General features: G+C 36.8%; 1 protein-coding gene across 2 annotated transcripts; it reads right to left on the bottom strand.

The window, feature by feature from the left end:
- Window positions 1-327: 327 nt before the first annotated feature.
- On the bottom strand, window positions 328-23252 carry TERT (telomerase reverse transcriptase). Of its 2 annotated transcripts, none has more exons than XM_047292240.2 (13): window positions 22941-23252; window positions 21603-21680; window positions 20891-20956; window positions 20638-20791; window positions 19513-19904; window positions 18039-18165; window positions 17429-17573; window positions 11236-11374; window positions 10004-11140; window positions 2992-3536; window positions 1899-2171; window positions 1154-1436; window positions 328-737 (listed from the first exon to the last, which is right to left on the bottom strand). In XM_047292240.2, exons 1-12 carry the CDS (start codon window positions 23232-23234, stop codon window positions 1163-1165), a joined length of 3624 nt encoding a protein of 1207 aa, XP_047148196.1. In that variant the 5' UTR covers window positions 23235-23252; the 3' UTR covers window positions 328-737; window positions 1154-1162. The 2 variants fall into 2 exon arrangements, with proteins under 2 accessions (XP_047148196.1, XP_087964435.1); XM_088108309.1 differs by lacking the exon at window positions 22941-23252 and adding an exon at window positions 21900-22035.
- Window positions 23253-24524: the final 1272 nt, after the last annotated feature.

Below are 24524 nucleotides of genomic sequence, written 5' to 3'. Positions count from 1 at the left end.
TAAATTCAATCTAATCCAATCTCATGATAGCCGAATTAGCTTGTAAATTCATTTTAACAACACTCTTATCAATATTAATTATTTGAATGCAAAATTCAAGTTTTATATAATTATTGTAAATGTCTAAATGTAACAAGGTAGAAAAAGTTCAAAATCTAATTAAAAAAACTATTAGCTTCTCATTTATTTTTCCAATAAAAAGTTACATTTATTATGTTTTACTAAGAATATGTTTGGATAAACAGTGAAAGTGTTAAAAAAATAATAAAAGGTCTTAAAAGAAAAGCACTTGAAATTTATATCCAAACAAGTTCATAGGCTCGAGCATTCATCATCTAACCTTTCTAATTTTCATTTGATCATATAGATATTTCTTTCATCAAGATACGCAGATCAAACCATGTTATAATATGTACATGTTCTGTTCCTTGTTTACCATTGAACAGCAAGGATGAAATATAATAGAAACATTGTGTTTGATTTTTTAACAATAAAACCAGTAATAGATTTCAACAATTACTGGAGTACACCATTTAAAACTCCCATTTTCTAGTAATTTTTTCTACTGTTAAACCAGACAACAAGTGGACTCAGTCAAAGCCAGGTAAAAAAAAACCCTTGTGCCAGATATAATAACCAATTTTACCACTCATCATCATGTAACTGTACCCAAAAAATGGAAACAAGGAGCATTCCTGAAGCTACTTGTGGCCCTATCATGTCGGATTATCTCTCACCTGCAAAGAAGGGCATTTTAAAAAGTAACAATTATCATTATGTAATATTTTTTCTTTCCATTTCGAACTTTAGTCACTAATTATGCTGAAAATTTGCTGCCGAAGTGTTCAACTTTGTCTAAAAAACTGGCAATTTTTTTAAAATGCACATTTTTCATGAAAAAAAAAATACATGTTTAGACAAGTTACTCAGTTTTGCAATATATATTATATATATGTTGAACTCAACTGGTTCGACTGTGAGTATGACCTTAATAATGGTTGGTTACATTCTTGTATACCTGATCTAACAAGTTTACCCAAACTAAAGGGGATGTTTTGGTTAGGGTTCATCAATGTATCTGGATTCTTGATGACCCCATGGAACTTCCAATAAAATATTTCAACAAAGAACTACTGTAATTATTGAATCTAACCTTTAAGAGCTAATACTTGATCTCCCAAAGCAAAGAGGAGTTTTTGGTATCAATTGCATATTTAAGTTCAGGTGAGACCCTCCCAGACATTCTATGTGATAACAACCTTGACCTCAAAATAGCCAGCAACTCCTTATGACGTGATTCCTTTCTCTTGAGTACTTGTATGTAAGCCTGGAATCCAAGCCATTCCACTTCTTCCTTCTCCAACTCGAGAATCGGCTGTACATCTGAATTAAGTCTCATGGAGTGCATCCTTTTCTTTATCAACAGATGCAAATATCTGGCAGTTGATCATGAAAGAAAACATAATTGATTAATGGTTGTACTTCATAGAGTTTAGGCATCCAGAAAGAAATACAAAATCATTTGATTGAGAACTCGTGTAGAGCATTAGCTTGATGATAGAAAAAAGGTTAGACACTTCAGAAAGAAAACTACATAATGTTTTATTGGTTCTGAAAAGTGAAAAAGATAAAAGTTCAGGGTGCAGACTAAAGTATTTCTAGAGTTAAGCTAAATAAGTTTCCTAACTGGCTAGTAAGATCCAGCTGTTACTAATAGACTAGTTTAGATCCATCTGTCAACTAACTACTTACAATTACACAAACTCAAAGAAAAGGCATACTGTGTGTGTGTATGTTAGGTGCTACTACCATCCGAGAAAGTATACTCTAATAAGAAAAGTCAATCAAATCAAAATGAGAAAAGGTAGTCAGGTAAGATCATCATATTACATTCATACCTCAAAGATCCCTGAATAATGTTTGAACAATATCTTTTGTGAAATTTGCAGATGAATGATAGATCCCGAATATAACAATGAAACTTCATTGCACATAACAAAAATACTTGAAAGACATTTAATCTGACAACAGCTGCTGAATTGATATTCGAATCAAAGAATATTGGGTAGCATTTAGGTCTTAGAAAGAGACACAGCTTCTCCTTAAGAGTAATGCCTGGTTTACCTTGCCAGCGAACAGTAAGTGTAGAGCTCAAATGGTTACCCAAGTACCTGTTAGAGACATGGAACTACTTATTTCAAGGAAAGAACCAAAAGATGTCTAACAGTTCAAGTAATAAACATCTGAACACATTTCAGTAGAAATTGAAGTTTATTTTAATATAAAAAATGAACATCTTACAAGAGACGGGATAATCTTGTAGACTTCTCCAATTATAACCTAATTAACCCCTCCCCCAAAATCCTATTTCTGACAACAGATTATCAATAACAAGTCTTCGCTTGTGAAATTCCAACTAGAATAATTCACTAAAATATCCTTACATTACATCTTAAACTCCATAACAGGAAAATATATGATTAAAATCAGTTTAAAACGTGTAGAAACATTTTCTTAGCCACAACTAAACTTAGACAAACAAGAATATTATGCTTACAATGTTATTTTACTAACCCAGTAAAAACTACAGATGATAAAAAGAAATGTTTGGAGTCAACTAATTTATAAGTCAACTGTTTTCTTCTGTTTATCCCAATCCTACAAGGTATCCTCTCAACCATTCAGATATCTTCAATCACAGCAACGTGGAATTCAAAAAATAAACGAGTCCCTTAAACACTGAATCGTTCAACTAAACATCGATAACAGAAATAAAAAAGATATATATAATTATTTGCTACATGTCTTCCATCAACTGAATAATGACTTTGGTGTCTATTTATGTAATTTTGTAACAGAACTCCATCTTATCACAATTTGAAACTCCACACACTAACATTATGATAAATAAACATAGAAGCAGATGTCTATCTATCAAAAATGCTAATTATGACAATTAGATCTATCAAAAAGCTTTAAGTGAATATTAACTTAGTGTAGTCAGCCTGAATTTCCATAGTGGAGCAATTGATGAGAAGACCACTCCATCGAAGAAATGAAGTAGCACCATCTTCACCCACATAAACCCTTGTCAATGAGGAACCTGATATCTGTTCTACATCAAAGTTCGCACCAAACTTTTTCTCATTCATGTAGCAATTGTAACCACGAAACCCTCTTTGTAGCCTGGAGAAAAAGCTGTCTGCCTGCCTTTTAGAGGTTGATATGAAAAGGAAATCATCAAGAAAACGCATTAGCATGTAAGAGGAAGATGAGACTTTATCAGGACAGTTGGTTTGCCCATCATTATTCTCCTTGCAGCAACCAGATTCAATAGTCTTTTCAAGAAATGGAAATATTACACGTTTCTCTAAATGTCCATAATACATGGAACAAAGCAAAGACGACAAAACTCCTCCCTGGGGAATGCCAACATCTTGTAAGTAAAATTTTCCATCAAACTGCAACACATTGTGCTTCACATGCTCCGTAAGATCTGAAAACAGAACTTTCGTTTTCACAAGCTTACATCGTTCCTGATATAAAATAGTAGTTTAAATTTATTATAGTAAGCGAATGTTTTAAGTAAAACTTGTTAGGCACAATTTAATATATCAACCATATACATTTAATATTCCTAAAGCACAATAAAATTAACCCACAAACAACTCAGTCGCTCTTATTGTTCTCAATGATAGATGAGTAAAAATTAGAACAATAGACACTTAATGATAATATTTTTCTAGATTTGGACAAGAGTACCAAAATCTCAAAAAAAAGGCAAACTAGAGACATGAAAAAAAGTGCATGAGATTGCACTATAATTAAAATCTATGAGAAATTTGAGTCATCATTCTTGGGAGGGAATGAGATATTGTTTGTCTCCTCTCTCCTTTCTAGTAGTTACAGGTCTTGTTTTGTGCCTTAAGAGATTTCACATCAAAATTTGTAGGCCCCCCTTTAATTGCTTGAATCCAAAATCAAGTGGTATGAGATTCGCGATGGAATATTTAAATGCTAGGTTGAACCCCCTTAATATCTAACTTTTAAGGAAAGGTTTCCCAAGTGGTTAGATGTTTATCAATTGGTATTAAAGTTGATTGTAGATGGAATGCTCGGTAGGACAATTAAGCTTTTGGTTCTCCCCCTTTAACAATTGGCTTCTAAGTTTGGGTTTCCCAAGTGCATTGGTGTTTATAATATTTTTTTCTCCAAAACTGTATTTCCAGATGAGACTTGGACAAAAGTTTCCTACACTGGGCTAAAGGTCATTAATGTGGGGGTATGATATGCAACACTATTTTGGAACCATGTGTTTTAGGAGTATGAGAAATAGAGAAGATTGGGAGAGAATATCCCTTGTGTGTGTTGCATACACATAGGGTAATTTATTTATATTGTAAGATATGGGCCAATGCCCTTAATACATAATAGACTAAGCCCAAATAACAGAAACACACATCTTAACATCTAACACTCCCCCTCAAGCTGGAGCATATAAATCATATGTTCCAAGCTTGTTACAAAGATAATCAATTCTAGGTCCTCGTAAGGACTTAGTGAATATGTCTGCCAACTGGTTGCTTGAGTTAACAAACTCAGTCTTGATATCTCCGGATATGATTTTTTCTCGAATGAAATGACAATCAACTTCAATGTGTTTGGTTCTCTCATGGAAGACAGGGTTAGAGCTAATATGGAGAGCAGCTTGATTATCACATATAAGTATCATGTGAGTGACATCTCCAAATTTCAATTCACTAAGCAATTGTTTAAGCCACACAAGCTCGCAAGTAGCTGATGCCATAGCTCTATATTCTGCTTCTGCACTAGACCTTGCCACAACACTTTGCTTCTTACTTTTCCAAGATATCAGGTTGCTACCAATAGAGACACAATATCCAGAAGTAGACCTCCTATCAGAAGGGGAACCAGCCCAATCAGCATCTGAATAACAAACAATTTTTGTATCGTTGTTAGGGCCATATAGCAAACCTTTTCCAGGTGATCTTTTAATATACTTCAGTATGCGAACAACTGCATCCCAATGGTCTTCACATGGGGAGTTTAGAAATTGACTCACCACACTAACTGCGAAAGAAATGTCAGGACGCGTAACAGTAAGATAGTTTAATTTACCAACTAGTCTTCTGTACTGTTCAGGATCTGAGAAAGGCTCCCCCTGATTTGGTAGGAGTTTGATGTTGGGGTCCATAGGTGTCTCAACAGATTTACAGTTCATTAACCCTGTTTCCTCCAAGATGTCTAACGCATACTTCCTCTGAGACATGACAATACCATCATTGGATTGTGCTACTTCAATACCCAAAAAGTACCGGAGTTTGCCAAGATCTTTGGTTTGAAAATGATGACAAAGGTGTTGTTTCATCTGAGAGATGCCAAGATAGTCGCTTCCTGTGAGAACAATATCATCAACATACACTATTAAGTAGATACATCCAGCACTCGAGTGGCGATAGAACACTGAATGATCCGCTTCACTGCGAGACATACCAAATTGTTGAACAACACAACTGAATTTACCAAACCAAGCCCGAGGAGACTGTTTTAGGCCATATAAGGATTTGCGAAGACGACATACCAATCCAGATGACTCCCCCTGAGCAACAAAGCCAGGCGGTTGCTCCATATAAATTTCTTCATGCAAATCACCATTGAGGAAAGCATTTTTGACATCAAGTTGGTAAAGAGGCCATTGGCGAAGAGCGGCCATGGCAATGAAGAGGCGAATAGAGGTCATTTTTGCCACTGGAGAAAAAGTATCACCATAATCCAAACCAAAAATCTGTGTGTAGCCTTTGGCAACCAGTCGAGCTTTCAGACGATCAATCGTGCCATCAGGACCAACCTTGATAGCATACACCCACCTGCAACCAACAACAGACTTTCCAGATGGTAATTGGACCAGCTCCCAAGTTCCACTTTCCTGTAAAGCACTTAATTCATCCATCATAGCTTGACGCCAACCAGGATGAGTTAAGGCATCACTCACAGATTTGGGAATTGACACAGAAGAAATGGATGAGAGACAAGTATAAAAAGATGGAGATAATCTGTTGTAATTAAGAACAGTATAATGGGGTGAAGGGTTACGGGTAGAGCGTATACCTTTACGGAGGGCAATAGGCAAGTCAGACTCAGTTGCTGGAGCCGGAGGAGACACATGAGGCGGCACCGGAAGGGAGTCATGAGGGAGACGATTACGGCGACTATAAACCTGAAGGGGTGGAGGTGAAGGATGATCCTGTGGTGAAGGAGAGTCTAAAGAAGGAGAAGACAAAATGGGTGGAGCATCACCAGGAGGATCACATATAAGAGGAATATCAACAGTAACAGGGAGAGGTACAGAACTAGAAGATAGATGTGAAAAGTAAAAAGAAGACTCATCAAAAGTGACATCAGCAGAGATAAAATGACGATTGAGGGAAGGGGAAAAACACTTATAGCCCTTTTGTGACCGTGGAAATCCTAAGAAGACACATTTGTGAGACCTAGGAGATAACTTATCAAGACCAGGACTAAAATCATGAACAAAACATGTAGACCCAAAAACTCGAAGAGGTAATGGATGCAGAGGGTCTTGAGGAAATAAGATAGAATGAGGGATTTTGTTATCTAGGACGGAAGATGGCATGCGGTTGATAAGATAACATGCTGTGAGAACTGCATCACCCCAAAAACGGAGGGTACTTGACCATGAATAAGAAGTGTACGAGTTGTTTCAATAAGGTGTCTATTCTTGCGCTCAGCCACCCCATTTTGTTGAGGGGTATAAGCACATGAGGTTTGGTGAAGAATGCCATGAGAAGCCATAAACTGTTTAAACGGTTGAGAAAGGTATTCACGGCCATTATCACTACGTAAATTTCGAATAGAAACCCCAAACTGTGTTTTTATTTCATTGAAAAAAGATTGAAAAATAGAAAACAACTCAGAACGATTCTTCATTAAAAACAACCAAGTACATCTGGAATAGTCATCAATAAAGGTAACAAAATACTGAAAACCTAAAATGGACTTAACACGACTAGGTCCCCAAATGTCAGAATGAACCAATGAAAAAGGAGACGACGCCCGTTGTGAGACACTACGAGGAAAGGAACTACGAGTATGCTTCCCTAACTGACAAGACTCACACGACAAACTTGATAATGTGGACAACCTCGGGACAAGTTGTTGTAGTTTGGCAAGACTGGGATGACCGAACTGAGCATGAAGAAGGGATGGTGACTCCATGACAACGCCAACATGTGGAGAAGGGCGGAGATGATAAAGGCCATGAGACTCACATCCTGTGCCAATCATGTGTTTCGAACTCCGGTCCTGCAACCAAACAGAATCTTTAGTAAATGAAATAACACAATTAAGAGTACGAGTTAAACGACTAATGGACAATAAGTTGAAGGGAGACCCAGGGACATAAAGTACATGATCAATGGATATGGATGGAAAAATATTAACAGTACCAATACCATGAGATGAGACTCTAGACCCATCAGCCATTGTTACTGAGGGTAAATTATTCGGACATGACAAGGAAGAAAACAAGGACTTGTTACCAGTGATATGATCGGTGGCGCCTGAGTCAAGGACCCAAGGTCCAAGGGAGTGAGTTAGACCAACAAAAGGTGTACCTGTACGTGCAACAGATGCAGATGTAGTGGAACCAGAGTGCTGATGATCCTCATACCATTTGAGAAATTCGTTAAAGATTGCAGGTTTGTCTACGATATTAGATGAAGTAGGATGGTCTGCAGACGGTGATCGGGGAGGTGGATCAGAATTTGCCATTGCTACAGGTCGAGGAGGACGTCCATGGAGAGCATAACATCTATCAATTTGTGGCCTAACTTGCCACAATGGTCACATTTTGGACGTCCTTTACTTGGCTTGCGAGACCGACTTCGATCATCACGTTGAGCAGCCATAACAGAGGAATCATCAGTATGAGGGGATGTCTCAGTGACGGGTTTGCTCGGTATACGCAAAAGAGCAGAACAAGTAGAAGTAAAGTTGGGTATGACAGGAGAACCCAAAATCTGATCACGGACATGAGAAACATCATCAGAGAGTCCGTATAATGCCAACAACATGAAGAACTTTGATCGTTGTTCCAATTCTTCAGCAGGAGTGGAAGCAGGAGGTAATATATCATTAAAGTCATGAAGAAGGGCATGAATTTTACCCAAATATTCTGCCATAGGACCAGGATTGCGCGGACCAATAACAGTTAATAGGTCCTGACAAACACCATAAAGACGCTGAGTGTCATTGGTGTATAACAACTTCGCTTGTGCCCATACTTCTGAACATGTTTCATAGGATCGAAACATTTGTTTCAGTGAGGAGTGAATGGTGGACTTTATAACAATGCACAACTGAGCATCAATTTTCATCCAGCGGGAAGTGTCATCTATGGGAGCAGTAGTCACATTTTGAGTAAGATGATCTAAGTACCCTTGACTCTTCAACCAAAGTTTGATGTCGGACGCCCATGTTGCATAATTTGTGCCATCTAACTTGTCAATGGACAAGTGTACATTCACATAATTGGTATATATTGAAGGATCAGAAGATGAGCCACCAATAGAGGTGTTTGTAGACGAGGAAGACGCCATAGGGAAGGAGAAACCCTAAAAATTCAAAGTGCTCCGATTGACGCAACGACCACAGATCCAGAAAGAGGGCGAGGAGGCGATCACGGCGGTGCTGATCGGCGGCGGAAAGCTCCGGCGACGCGCCGGCACGCGCGGCGGCAGCGGCGCGACTCTTGCGGCGGCGCGTGGAGGCGCGTGGGAGGTCCGTTCGCCGCGATCTTCGTACGACGGTGGTCGCCCGGCCGAGACGATTCCGATGGTGTGGTCGCCGGTCGATTCTGGAACTCCGGGACGGCGCGGCAGCGGCGGCGACGGCGGCGCGGCAGCGGCGGCGACGGCGGCGGCGGCGGCAGCGGCGATAGCGACGGCGGCAGCGACAGCGGCAGTGAGGGGTGCCGGAGACCGTGGAGTTGACTGGAACTATTCCTGTGCTCTAGATACCATATGAGAAATAGAGAAGATTGGGAGAGAATATCCCTTGTGTGTGTTGCATACACATAGGGTAATTTATTTATATTGTAAGATATGGGCCAATGCCCTTAATACATAATAGACTAAGCCCAAATAACAGAAACACACATCTTAACATCTAACAAGGAGAAATAAGGAACTATTTACTAAGGATGCTTCCATAAATTTGCAGGAAGTACTAGCTGACTAAGTTGTGGTATGACAAACTGTTATTTTTTTTATTTTTATATACGGTTTGAATGGGGAGCATTAAAAGATAATAGAGTTATTGCTTATTAGTATGCAATTGGATTAGCTTATTTTTATTTGCAACATCCTGAAAGAGCTTGAAAGAAAAGAAAAGAATGGTTCCTGGAAAAAGAAGACAATACTAATCATGCATTTGGTCTTATTAGTTTTAGACAATGGCCTACACTTCTAATATCAAACTATCAATCTTGAATAACATTACAGAATAGTTGATCTCAAAACAGCTTTAATGGAATAACAAATGGTGAGACAACCACTGTTACAAAATTTTACATACAAGTTAAATAATTTATATACTAGAAATTTATACAATTTCCTAATTATAAATAAATAGGCAAATTGAATCATGTTAACCAAATAGAAAAGGATACTTCAAATTGTGGTGTCTAAGCCAATGCTTGGACCATGGTATCTAGTATATAAAGTAAACTAAATAAAACAAAATACCATTTTAAAATAAGAGTAATTTTAGTGCCTTTATCAGCTATAATATGTGTATACATACAACACGGGATAAAAAACACAATTTAAATTAATATACACCTCCAATACTCAGTCATCATGTTAATTGATATATAAGAGGAACAAAAAGATCATATTTATACATTCATGCTTGAAACAAAATTATACACACCCTATTGACTTTCTCTTATGAAAAATAATACCTGGTTAACAAAGACACAATGCCGAGATTGAAAGGACGCAAATGAAGTGAATCGTGTGTGACCATTGTTGCTTGATTCATCCGACATCATAAATTGCTTTTGAACCCACAAAGACTTCTTTGTGCATATAACTTGATGATATTCTTTAAGAAAATACCCATCCTCCACTAAAACATTTTTAACTATGCCTAGAAGGTGGTTCTGATCAATAGAATCAAAAGCTTGTAACACGTCAGATGTAATCATGAATAAATTTGGCATAGTTCCTCTTTTTATCTTCTGGCCAACCAAAAATGGGCATAGTTTCTTGTAAACATCATCATAGTTAAACACGGAAGAACCTAGCTTGTGAGGCTTCTCAAAAAGAATTCCTTTCAGAATAGTATGGGCAGCACGAAGAACATAATTTACAGATGGATAACGTTTATACATGATTTTTTGGTGGTTTACTTTGCCTTTAGTTCTCCAATTTTGAACTCCTATAGTGGACAAAGACAATGGCATTGTTGAAGAACCTTTCAGATTTGCCACCATCCTTACACCATCTTCTTTAGGTTGAAGCCTAAGTTTTGAAAATCCAAACTGTCTACCTCTAAGAATATTATGTACAACCGCATCATCTAGGTAGCTATATCTCCGGTCTTTGAAGCAAACCGTAGTGTTAGCAACCAACTTTTCCCAAATTGGTTTTGCATAATAGTAAATATCATGTTTCCCTTTCGCACTTTCAGTAACATAAAAGTTTGCTTGCAACAAAGGTACAACCAAACAAGAGAAATACCAAAAAATCCACTTCTCTAACAACTTGCGTTTGACAACATGCATAGGATCATTCCTATTCTTGAATTCTTTTTGAAAGAAATGTTTATTCGATAAGAAAGGAAACCATGATATTTTCAGTTTGTGCATGCATAACTTCAATGAAAATGTCTCAAATCTTCTTAAGTGTATAAACTTTGAAATATTTCTCCTCAGTGTTCTCCATGCAAGGGGAGTACCCAATAATTCCGAAGGAAGTAAAGTCCTAGAAACAGCCCATACGAAAGATACAACTTGACTTTTTGAGCAGTATGATTTAAATCCATCATCCAAAGTATCAACACAAGTCTTCTGCAAATTTTTCCCTGATTTATTGTCCTGCAGTAAACTAAGAATTTTAAGGAAAGCTATACATAACCTCACTAAGGAAGTGGAAACTTCTTGGATCAACCGAAAAGAGGGAAAAACCTAACCTTAACTTCAGAACTTGATCTTCTAATTGTATTTTTGTTCAATGACGGAAAAACACAATGCTTATTCAAGAGTTTTGTATGCTGGCAACATTGTGTCCTCCGAATGACTTGCTTAAAACACTTAACAAGACAGTGATAGCTGTAGAAAAATAACTTTAAGTTTTTTAAATAATTACAACTTATAAGAAATTAGAACTTTCATCATTGACTTTGAATTCTAGTATATTAAAAGCACATCTAAACTACTTGATGAGAATTGTTAGAAAACTGAAATAATAAAAGGAGCAATTCAAATGTATAGAGGAGGAAACGAAATTAATTAGGAGGTTAGGCGGTTAGGGGAAGTATTTGATGTGAGTAGTTAGTTAGTTGGTTGGATGCCTTTATAAGAAGGTAGAGGGGCCTTGTAACAGGGTTAGCTTTTGTTAATTCTTTTTGTGCAGACAAGACCTTCTATCCTGTGGAGGGAAAGTGTTCCCTTTATAGTTTTAGACATGTATAGTATATTCTTTAAGTGCTAGAATAATATACCGTCTTTTTCTAGTAATTGTGTGCGTGAGAGATGTGTTTCGCGAGAGATTGATTTCTTTTAAAGAAATCTATCAAATTGGTCTAACCTGCCGGATACTTGGGAGAGGAGTGTGATGAAAGGAAGAGTCAATGCCTTGGAGCGGAGAATGATTCGTTGGAGACCACCGTGGAGGAAATAAAGGCGGAAACCAGGGAGATGCACCAAGAAATTAAAGAAATCCCTCAAATTCTTCGAAGAATGACTGGGAACTAGGACAGGAGTTCAGAGGGGAGTCGTGGGTCAGTGAATGGAGATCAAGTGGGGAAGAAAGAAGAGCCCGAGGAGGATAGTGGCGAATTGCAGAAGAATTGGATGAAACGGGTAGAACTGCCCATTTTTGAAGGGTTGGACTCGATGGGATGGATTTCCAAGGTGGAAAAATTCTTTGACATCCAAACACGAATAAGGAGAGGTTGAGGCTGGCTTACATCTGCATGGAGGGAGACGTTAGCTACTGGTTTAGGTTCCAAAAAAAGAATACCAACAACCCTTCTTGGGGAGAGTTGATAAAGGCACTGATCAGGAGGTTTAGAGGAAGAGATAGAGGGTCTGTTTTTGAGAAATTGGTAGTTACAAGACAAAAGGGAACCGGAGAGGAGTATGTTCAAGAATTTTAGATGTTGGTGGCTCAGACTATGGAAGTAACAGAAGAGTAGTTGTTAGGGTACTTTTTTGCGAGGTTACAAGGAGAGATCAGAAGCCAGATTAGGCCTCACAACCCAAAGGATTTGTTGACAACAATGGAGGTAGTCAGGGATGTGGAGAAGGCTGGAAAAAACCCGAATGTGAGCGAAGGAACGGCCAGTAGGAACAATCAAACCTAGGGGAGATATCATGGTTTTGTTTCCAAGACAGAAATTTTCAAGGGGGGCTAGAATGGACAGGGAACTATCAGCAATGCAAGTACCACGAGGAAGGAAGGGACTATTAACACGATGGGGTTCAAAGTAGGGAGCAATGCAGCTGGGGAAACCAAGAACAGAAGGGTAAGAAATCTTCCTTACCCATAATATATAAGGAGGAAGGAGGAAGGAAGGTGCTTCCATTGTGGGGGGTCCATACAGCCCAGGGCATAAGTGCCCAGAGAAGAGCATGTGGGTCATGATCCTGGCTGAAGATGATGAAGGAGGAGAAGAAGAGGAAGAAGTGATGGAACAAAAACATTGGAGCTATCCTTCTTTTTAGCGGGTGGCCTAACCCAAACCAACACGATGAAACTGCAAGGTTGGGTGATGGGAAAAAGATATTGGTTTTAATAGACAATGGAGCTAGTCACAACTTCATTTCTACAAGTTGAGGAATTGGAGCTGACCATGGAAACACCTCCCTATAAGGTGTGTCTCAGAGATGGGTAGAGGAAGACCACCCATGGGTGTTGTAACGACATTTCTTTGATCTAGGAAGGGGTGGAGATCAAAGAGAGGTTTTACCTATTCGAGTTAGGAGGGGTAGATCTCATATTGGGGATGGCTTGGCTGACATCTTTGGGAGAAGTAAAAAATCAACTGGGGGATTCAAACAAGGAAATTTTGTCAGAAAAATGAGGAGGTGATGATCAGGGGCGATCCAACTTTCACAAAAAAGGTGGTGTCTCTAGAAGCACTGCTAAAGGAGACGGAGATAGAAGTAGTAACCTTGGTCTAGGGTTGGGCAAGGCAAAATTAGAAGATGGAGGTAAGGAAGTGGCGCAGTTGACTCACGACTAGGTTGAAAATTTGGGGAAAATCTTGGGCGAGTTTGATGAGATTTTAGGGAACCTACAGGTCTTCCTCCTATAAGACACCTAGACCACAAAATACCCATCAAGGAGGGGGTGGATCCTATCAATGTGAGACCCTAAAGGTACCCACATTTGATGCAGGCAGAGATAGAAACAGGTGCCAGAGATGCTGGAAATGGGCATTATCAAACCTAGTAACAATCCTTACTCCAGCCCTATTATTTTGGTGAAGAAAAGAGATGGCAGTTGGAGATTTTGTATTGATAACAAAGCTCTAAGCAAGGCTACTATACTTGACAAGTTTCCTATCCCTGTGATTGAAGAGCTGTTGGATAAGCTGTAAGGGGCAAGCTATTTTTCTAAGGTAGATTTGAGAGCTGGATACAATCAAATACGTATGCGGGAGGAGGACATCCAAAAAACAGCTTTCAGGACTCACTAAGGTCACTACAAGTTCCTGGTTATGCCATTTGGGCTTTCCAATGCCCAAGCCACTGTTTTGAGACCATATATGAGGCATTGTGCCTTAGTTTTCTTTGACTACATTTTGATTTACAGAAGCACATGGGAGGAGCATAGGAGACATCTCAAATAGGTGCTAGGAAACTTAGGTCAACAGCAGTTTTTTGCAAATAAAAAGTGTGAATTTGAGACACATCAGATATTTAGGCCACATGATTTTTGGATTAGGGGTGGAAATGGATAATTAGAAGGTGGCAAAAGTGTTGGATTAGCCGGAACCTAAAAACATTAAGGCGTTGAGAGGATTTTTGGGTCTTATGGGCTATTACAGGAGATTTATCAGAAATTATGGCAAGATAGCTCGACCTTTGACTAATCTACTAAAGGGGCAATTTAGTTGGTCACAACAGAGCACAAATGCTATGAAGGCTTTAAAGGAGGCTATTACCACTGCCCCTGTGTTGGCTTTACCAGACTTCACACAAACTTTCCATGTGGAGTGTGACGCTTCTGGTAGAGGGGTGGGTGCAGTTTTGTCACAGAATAAAAAGCTTATTCCATATTTCAGCAAGGTTTTATCGGAAACCTCTCTCTCCAAGTCAATCTATGAAAAGGAATTGACGGCCTTAGTCCGTACCATCCAACATTTGTGACCCTACCTTCTTGGCCAGAAGCTTTTGGTTCAAGCGGACCAAAGCATTCTAACAAAATTAGTTGGCTAAATTGCTAAGTTATGAGTTTGAGATAGTGTACAGAACGGGAGCTTTCAATAGGGTAGTCGATGCCCTGCCAGGAAGGGGGAGCAAAAGGAGGAAGAAGATATGGAGTTAAGGGTGATCGTCAGACCCTATTGGCAGGAATTTCAAAAGGTGTTGGATGAGGTGGAGGATGACAGGATCCTGAAAAAAATGAGAGAAGAAGTGAGGGCAGGCCCTAACTCACACCCAGCACATACATTAGAGCACGATCGCCTTCATTACAAGGGCCACTTGGTGTTGTCTGCTTAGTTCGAATGGATTCCACGTTTATTAGCAGAGTTTCATGCCAAAACAACAGATGGACATTCAGGGGTGTACAAAACATACCGAAAGGTCACGCAGTCGTTGTATTGGATTGGAATGAAGAAAATAGTGACTGAATTTTTAGTTGCATGCTTGGTTTGCCAACAGCATAAGTATGTGGCATATCACCCCAAGGCCTGATACAACCATTACCCATTCCTCAAGCAGTATGGGAGGAAATCAGCATGGACTTCATTGTCCAGTTACTCAAATCTCATGGGTATGACAATGTGTTAGTAGTGGTAGATCGGCTGAGCAAATATAGACATTCATACCCATCAAACATCCTTACACGGCCAAGTCCATAGCAGAGGTTTTTGTAAGGGAAATTGTCAAACTGCATGGGGTACCAACATCAATAGTCAGTGACCAAGACCTTACCAACATCAACTTCTTATGAGCACTGCCCATCATCCAGAGACGGATGGGCAGATCGAGGGTCTCAACCGGATACTGGAGGCTTATCTGAGGTGTTTTAGATTAGAACAACCAAAAATTGGGAGTTTGATCTTACCTTGGCAGAATACTGGTATAACACCAGTTATCAGGGAGTTGCCAAGTGTACTCCCTTTGAGGTGATTTATGGGATACCTCCACCAACTTTAACATGGTTTGTGCCAAGGGAAACAATAGTGGAGGCAGTGGCACAAGAGTTGCAGACTCGTGATGAGGCGCTTAAACAACTGAGATATCATTTGGAGAGGGTGCCAGATCGGATGGCTAAGTTTGCCAAGAGAAAAAGGAGACCAACAACAATAAAGGAAGGGGACTAGGTTTATTTGAAGATCAAACCCCATAGGTAGGCATCTATGCCTACCAGACTACACCCAAATTTCTCAACAAGATACTATGGACCTTTTCAAGTGATTAAACAAGTTGGACCAATGGCTTTCAGAATTCAGCTTCCTGACACAACTAGGATTAACCCCGTATTTCATATATCCCAACTGATGTTGGCAATAGGGGAAGACCAATCTGTTGGCCACTCATGGTATTGAATAGAAGGACTCATTAGAATTAGGAGGAAATGGTACCACATGTGTTGATTGAGTGGCAAGAAGGGAGATTAGAAGGAGCAACTTGGGAAGATGAACTCACCACGAAGGAGCAGTTTCTGGAATTCAACCTTGAGGACAAGGTTGTTCAAGAGGCGGTGGGTAATGATAAGGTGTTAAAAGTATATGAGAGGAGGAAAAGAAATTAATTAGGTGGTTAGGAGGAGTATGGTGCTATTAGTAGTTAGTTAGTTGGTTGGGTTGCCTTTATAAGAAGGCAGAGGGGCCTTGTAACAGGGTTAGCTTTTGTTAATTCTTTTTGTGTAGACAGGACCTTGTATCCTATGGAGGGAAAGTGTTCCCTTGATAGTTTTGGACGTGTACAGTATATTCTTTGATTGCTAGAATAATATATCGTCTTTTTCCAGTAATTATGTGTGTGTTGTGTTTTGGGAGAGAATGATTTCTTTACTAAAGAAATCTATCAACTCCCCTAGAATACTGTATTTATGGCATCATTTAAATAATTTTTTAATATTATCTTTTAAAGACTTAATATTTTTAATCCCTACAACTTGGAATGAATATGATTTTGGTTGGTCATTGTTTTTTTAATGATCATTATAGTCTCTCAATTTGAGAGACCGATATCATACTTTTTTTCAAATTTTAGGGTCTAAAATATTTTTTTAAAATTGAGTCCAAAGTCTAATTCACTCCAAATTTCAAAGAGTAAAAATATAACAAAGCATTTTTTTTATATTAAGTAAACTATTGCAATACACAAACTACGCAAGACAATCTTTGCCATAACATTTGAACCAAGACACAATTTAAAATTCTTCATCATCCTCAAACGTTGGACTGATCTCACTTGAGGCCCTCCCTACAATGTTATTCAGCTATTTTATGCCCTTCAAGCTTCTCCTGACAAATTGTACCCACTGGAGATAGGTCTGTCCATTGAGTCAATAATAGAATGGTATGGCCACAAAGGTCATAAGAAATCAAAGACAACAATTGGAGGCTGCTGAATGGTTTGAGGTCCCCTCTTTTATAGCCATGAAAACACCCAAATATAATAAAGTGTGGTACAACATTTGCACTTTTAAAACCCTTTGATAAAAACTTATCAGGAAAAATGTTGAACCTTGAAATCAAAGCATTTTCTAAAACAATTGTAGGAATGTTTTAAATCATGCCTGCAGCATCTTAGTTCAAGTTCCAAAGTAGAAAGATAATTGGATAGCAGAGTAAAATAAACTTCAAAGATATTATGAGCATAGATTACAGAGCAATAACACGGGACCTTATCAATGATTTAAAGTGTAATAAATTCACATTCAAGAAAGTGGTGAAATAAAAAGGGCCTGCCTGCACTTACAGACATTCAGAGTTAATGAGACATGAGTCATTGCTGTGCAAACAAAACGTTGACTGAGCACTAGCATTTACATCTGAGAAGCCAAAAATATTACCAATGAGATGCTCTGAACAAGCCAAATTTGGCTTTAAGGAATATAAAATATCTGAAGATAATCAGTGAAGGAAAAGCATACTATCTTTGAATTAGAAGAAGTAGCAACACATGAGGCTGTTATGATATTATTATAACAGGGTAAAATAATGTCTACAATACTAGGGTAAAATAATGTATCTAAGGAACTTGAAGAGCAAGTAATTGTGTAAGAATTCATGAAACAGTTCACGTTTGAGCTTGTAAATATAGAGCAATTCCATATATAAATTTTGAAAAATGACGAAGGGAACCCAAAAAATCCCATTCCAGGAAAGGACAAGAACAACATTGAAGGTCTATGCTTTGGTGTATAGAGAGGAATGCTGGTGATTGTGTGTCTTGTTCACATGAGTACTCTTATTTATAAAGAAGAGATATAGTAATAAAAAACAAAAACAATAACTAATAATGAGAAATGTGCTTAGATATTTTCCTATTTAATGTAATCAAATCATATCTCTAACATGGTGGATACTTTTCTTTGGAAGAACTGAACGAGAAGGCTCCAGACTATAAAAAATAGATTGCCTTTGGATATTGGTTCTCTTAGGAACCGCTGGAAGAGATTGCAAGATTAAACAGCAAGCACATTGTAATGACATCTGCAGTTAAACATGTAAAGAGTACGTGAATATAAGATAATCAATTATTGGAAGATAAGTTATGCCAAATCAGCATTGAACTAGTAGATTACTGTTGGTGAAGATTGAAATAAACCCCATGGTCCTCTTGTAGCTCAGAATTAATATTTATGGTAACGCAGTTGTAACCTACCATGAACATCTTAATATTCACTCCGTCATTAACATATCCCAAAAGTCTAATCTGCATTCTTCTTTAAAAAGGATTTACTGTAGAGTAACTAGAATCTGAAATGAAGATATATCCGTCAACAGCTTTTATCAGGCAGGCTATTTTTCGTTGCTTCTTTGTGAGATTTTGCTTAGTGGATTCTAAAACAGAATATGCTTGGAAAAATAGTAGGTCTTATGACTGAAGCAAATTCCTTTTCTCCTTTATGATGTTACTTTGTAACCATAGGTAAATTATTACGCTTCCTTTCTATCTTGATGAACTTTTCTATTGTAAAGAAAAAATACCTTGTGTCTATTTATTGCATGCTTCTCATTGTAATTAATTACTGTTTCTCATGGCTTCAACCACAGTACAAAGTGCCACTAGCCAGATTCTACCTCCAGAGAATTACTGTTTTCAATACCATTGATGCAAATGGTTATTGGAAGCAAACAATTTAAACTATTCCAGCACTTCATAAAATTGTCACACAATTCTATCAACACGATTCTACCAACAGTAAAGACCAAAGGTGAAAAAGATCAAATATAATTGAAATAGATTAGATTATGAAGCAGACTATGTGAACTATTCTAGCACTTCGTAAAAATATCACGTGATTCCATCAACAGTAAAGACCAAAGATAAAAAATATCAAATATAACTGAAATAGATTAGATTTCATTTCCACCAGTTAGAAATGAACTGGGCCAACTCAAGTACTCAACTACAACATTAGCTAAACGAAGGATATTTCCCTAGTCTCAAGTAGCACTATATTCATATTCCTAGACAATGCTGAACATCTTAACACCTACAATATCAAATTACGATGAAATGTCTATAGAAGTTTAACTTATTCTAAATGTTGAATGGTTGCAAAGAGTAAATAATTACTATCACTATTGCACCATGCACTGAATCTAAAAGAAGCAACACAGCATAAAGATTTCCTTCATTCTTATCAATCCATACAATTATAAAAATTATTACAACAAAAATTATCAATATTTTGCACTGATGCTGGTAAGAAAAAGTGTGGGGTACGTGAAGAATACAAGTTTTATACAGAAATGAATCAAATACATACCAAAATTTTAGGAAAAATGTTTGTAAGTGGCATTGTAAAATATTTCATCAAAACAATTAATCACCTCTGCATGATAACTTAAGCTGCTGGTGTTTGGCTGTATATTTAGACTATTTTCTTCAAGGGTTAACTGCTTTAGCAATTTGCAACGGCGCCGCTGCCACCTAAATGGCCTAGAACGCTTTCCAAGCCTAGGTGTAATACAATTTGAACCTTGATTTCCTTCTGACCCCGACTTCCTTATAACAGTTTCAGTTCTTAAGAACTTAGGAACTTCAGAGACACTGACATCATAATTCCTGCTCCCATGATGCCTGATCAGTTGCATTGAAGACTTATCAGTCATGCCAAGGTTACTTGAAAAGCCCAGAGGACCATTGATAATGCAAGAAATATGGCACTTTCGTTTCTCTACGGGTGGGTCATCAACATCAGTTCTTTTCCTCTTTTGTTCGCCTGTTCAAATAAAACCCAATATTGTAACATCTTACTAATAGTAAAGAGAGAAAAGATATTCCAAATATGTAATGTTTCTCTAAACTAACGTTTAAGTTGTTAGGAAAGATGATACAAGATAACAATAACAATAAATGGGTTCAAAAACATCAATAGTTAATTGATTTCAGTTTATCCATTACTGATATACAGCAAGGACAATGTTTGCTGATTTCTCAGATGAGGCAATTTATATTAAAATCTGCTAAGAATTTAATGACTAGACAAGTAATTTTAAGATCATAGTACCAAATATTAATCAACAGTCTGGCATTGTACCAAATTGATCATAGTATTAGAAATCTAAATGAATAACAAAACCTAGTATGCTTGAAGAAACACGTGCATTCAAGGGTTAGGATCCACTTGTACCAGGTGTTATGTAAGTATAAAGACTACACGAAATCCCAACCATTAATTTTTATCACATATGATGATTCAGATCCGTTCATGGATATAGTTGTTGAAAATCCTCAAGTTCAAATATATGGTTATTGAAAATTTGATCAGAGAAGATTTTACAACCATATCCATGAACTAATCCAAACCATCGGATTTGATAAAATTAATGGTTGGGTTTTGGGCGTAAGTTTTCCACCTAGTGTAAACGGGTCCCAATTGTGGATTTAAACATGCTAAATGCATACATATTATTGTAATAACAAAAATCACAGGGTAATAGACAGATACTTACAATATGTCTGATAGTCAAACTTCGGTGAACCCTTGAGCATATCAAAACATAGACGACTGATAGGAGGACCTCCCACCTGGTGATGGTTTCCAAGGGGAGCTGGCAAGAATATTGATGTATTCCTTAGTAGGTAAATCATAAAATCATCCCCAACCTGCATGGATGAAAGTTTTTACCAAGTTTTGTTAAGAATAAAGAATAAAAACTAGATTAATCTAAACATGATCATTAAAATTTTGATATCATCAAATACCCTGCTTAAAAGAAGAGACCAAGATGCACTGGACAAAAGCTCCACAGTACGGCTTGAACATTTAATCTGCACATGAACAAAATAATAAAGTACAAGACATGTGTATACACACAGTAGAATCCCTATACATGCTTTTGTGTATAATAGCTGAGTTAGAGAGGTAATAAAGACATAATAGATATCTGCATAACCAATAACCACCTTCTAGAAATCCCTTCCATCTCCATTACCGTCTTGGAAAGTGAGAAAACAATGTCCAATGCAGTTCAAACAGGAAAACACACACCCTAAATCATATTAGTCTTCATAAAAAATTATATTATTGCATTATTTGATAATCCTCCATTTGACAATTTACATCATAACACTCAGTATTTAACGAAAACAGATAACATACCTAGTGAGCAAACAAAACACATCAACAAGAGTGCAATCTTAAGACATGCAACAGCACAAAAGCCACTCAACTTGCAGTGCAAAATCATAGTTGAAGAACTAAGAATCAACAACATCTTATTTAATAAAACAATTCATTTTAGGTAGTACCACTATTGCATCAAAAGTCCATGACATATCTAATCCATCACTATGAATACCTTACAATGGAAAAACAGCAACAAAGACAGCAATAAAGACAACAACAAAAAATGCCCGAGTGTAAAAAATAACATATCCTAAAATATTGTACAGCATAAAGGAAGAAACTTGTCACCCTATCATAACCAGAGCACAACATATTCGAAACTGGTTCCCTTCGATGCAGCATCTGTTCAATGGTCCTCTTCACAACCTGAAAGCCAAAATAAGCATGTATAAACCATTATCTTGAGGATTCTACCCAAAAAACGAAACCCCAACACGGGGAAAGCATATAGTACATTTTTCAATAAGTAAACTGTTAAAAACAGAAACCAAACGCCGATAACAATAATCTATAATGTTCAGAATGAGGTGGAAAACTGTATTAATCTCACTATGGAATGAAATTAGATATCTGAGTATTAGAAACCTAAGTAGAAATCAGCAGAAATGAATTGGGAAAGCCTCTGTCCTTGCCCAAGCTAGGTCTAATTCTCAAGGTCATATTTCCTCCCCCAGACCCTCTCTCTATAACAGATACCTACCTCTTTACCCCAACTATCATTGCCCCTGCATCCTGCCTCCTCATTTTAACTATTTTTTTTAACCTAAGTCAACTCCAGAGAACTGATTTATTAGTAACTAGTGTCCCCCATTTATTTACATGATCGTGACACTATCTCAAGTTTATGTGAGACTTGGGTTCATTTTTTTCAAAACCATCTCACGCTAAGCACTTTTGGAATTGGAGCAGTAATAATATTATAAGTAGACAATAATGGATTAGATAGACTATGATATTGTCAAATAATATTTCAAAACCATAAAACTGGAGCGAGATTTGGCTTGGAAGTTCCGTGTGAATTAGAGATAAGTCCAATTCTTAGTTTATAAGCAGAATTACAAGTCGATTTTGTGGAACCGATTTTGTAGAGTTGAGTTTGCCTTCCACTCACTTTCTAATAATTTACCCCACTTATGTACATTGTTATCTTGGCAGTGTAGCTAGTATATTGGAACATGGGTTTTCCCAATAATGGTTAAGGATGTAAAAGAAAAAAAAAAAAAGAATTGTCCAATTGATTGTTGAATTTAATATATCGAGTTCGTTACTAGTATCTTAACGATTAGAACATATTACTATATGCTGAGGAGTTTTTTAATAGGCAAACTTACTGGTTTTTGTGTTAGTTATCTTTTATTTTTCTTCTTTTAGTGGACAGACTTGTTGATTCTTTAGAATGTATACTCTAAGATGCTTATTTAACAAGTTAAGGTTATATCATTCAAGATTATATACAGAAAAGAGAGAAACTTTTTTAAAAAGAAAACTGTTGAGAGAGACTAAACAGATTTAACACCAAAAGCTAGAATAAGCTCAGATGAAGAACTATAACATCACTTCCAACTTTTTCATTTCTCATTGATATTCGACTTGGGACTTTGATCTCATATTCCTACTATTTAATACCTGATCCTGAGACAAGCCGGAGAGGGGGACGAAGAACGGGAGCGCAGGTGCGTTTTCGGAAACGACGACGTAGCACTGAGTTAGGAGTTTGCGGTAATCGGAAGGATCGTCGGGTCGGAGGAGAAAGGACTTGGCGTCGAGGGTGCAGCCAAGGCAACAGCGACCGTCGCATCGGCAAAGCTCCGGCGGAGGAGGGAGCAAGGATGTGACGGTGTCTGAGAGAGTTCGCGCACGGTGGCGGAACATGCGCCACAAAACGCCGGGAACCGATCGCTTGTTGCTCTTCCGTGCCATTTTGCCGGGAAAGCTATGGAAAAGTGAAAGACAGTAAAATTTTCAAACTAGAGAGAGTGAACTTATTAATTATTTTGACGTGATAATAAAATGGAAAGTGAAAAATTGAAAAAGAAAATAGTAATAATAATAATAATAGAAAGTAAAACTATAATATTTATAGTTTATATACTATAAAAAAATATTAATTAAATTTATTTATTTTTTATATTTTCACATACTGAAGACCTGTGAAAAAGTATTTCGTAGCCTGAGTCTAGTGTTGACCATTCCATAGTTATGATTATTAATAAAACTGAATTAAATTATTATTTCAGTTATAAAAAAACTTTAATTTGAATTCATGATTTGAAATTTGAAGTGTTTTGAAAATTGAACTATTTAGGTTGAATACAGTTTTGACTAATAAATGAATTTAAAGATGAGTCATTCAGGTCTTCTTCTTTCTTACATTGGGTTGTGTTTTGGAACTCAACCTTTTTCTACTGCATACGCAAACATTTATCTTGTAGTACAAGTAATCCCAAAATCTAATTATATAATTTTATTATTTTATAAAAATACTTAATGCAACTTAAATGCCAAGAGACACATGATGCTATATAAAACGAAAACGAGAAAATAAATAAATAAACAGCCCAATAAAAAGGAATCTATAGTCGGTTTAATGTCTATGGTACCTTTTTAGGGTAGTGATAGTTCAACTCTTTAGTCTAATATTCTAATTGTTGGTTTTTGATGTTGAGAAAAACCTAAAATGTTACTTTGTTATTTAAATATTGGGTAATTTTATTATTATTTGGATAACATTAGTGAGCTTAAGCGATGGGGTTGGACATTTTAACTTCAGATGTATTTGTACTAATTTCAACTTTAGAGAAATTGCATTAAAAATTATTTAGAAATTAATAAATATTTATAAATATATGTTATTTTTCTTTATTGAAAGAAATAAATAATTAAATATAATATAAAAATATTTGAGATATTTCAATCCATATAAAAATTAAGTAAATATAAAGAGTAATGATACCAAGACACACCTTTATATTCATTTGACACAGATTACAAGGATAAAATGGTTAAAAAAGTGTAAAATTTTTATATTGTTTTAAGAAAAAAAATAATAAAAAGTAAGTAAAAATAATGTCAAATGAATGTAAAATATTTAAGTGTGTAAAAAAATCTTTTACTCAAATATAAAACATAAAGTACTGACTTGTGAAATTCTATCTTTTTTTATATATATATATATATATATATATAATTACACGTATTTATATTTATTTG

This window comes from Vigna umbellata, chromosome 3 (assembly GCF_029865625.1).
Source record: "Vigna umbellata cultivar VRB3 chromosome 3, Vumbellata_1.0, whole genome shotgun sequence".
Taxonomy (NCBI): Eukaryota; Viridiplantae; Streptophyta; class Magnoliopsida; order Fabales; family Fabaceae; genus Vigna; species Vigna umbellata.
Note: the sequence above shows the minus strand (reverse complement) of the source record. Positions and strands in the feature narration are given on the sequence as shown.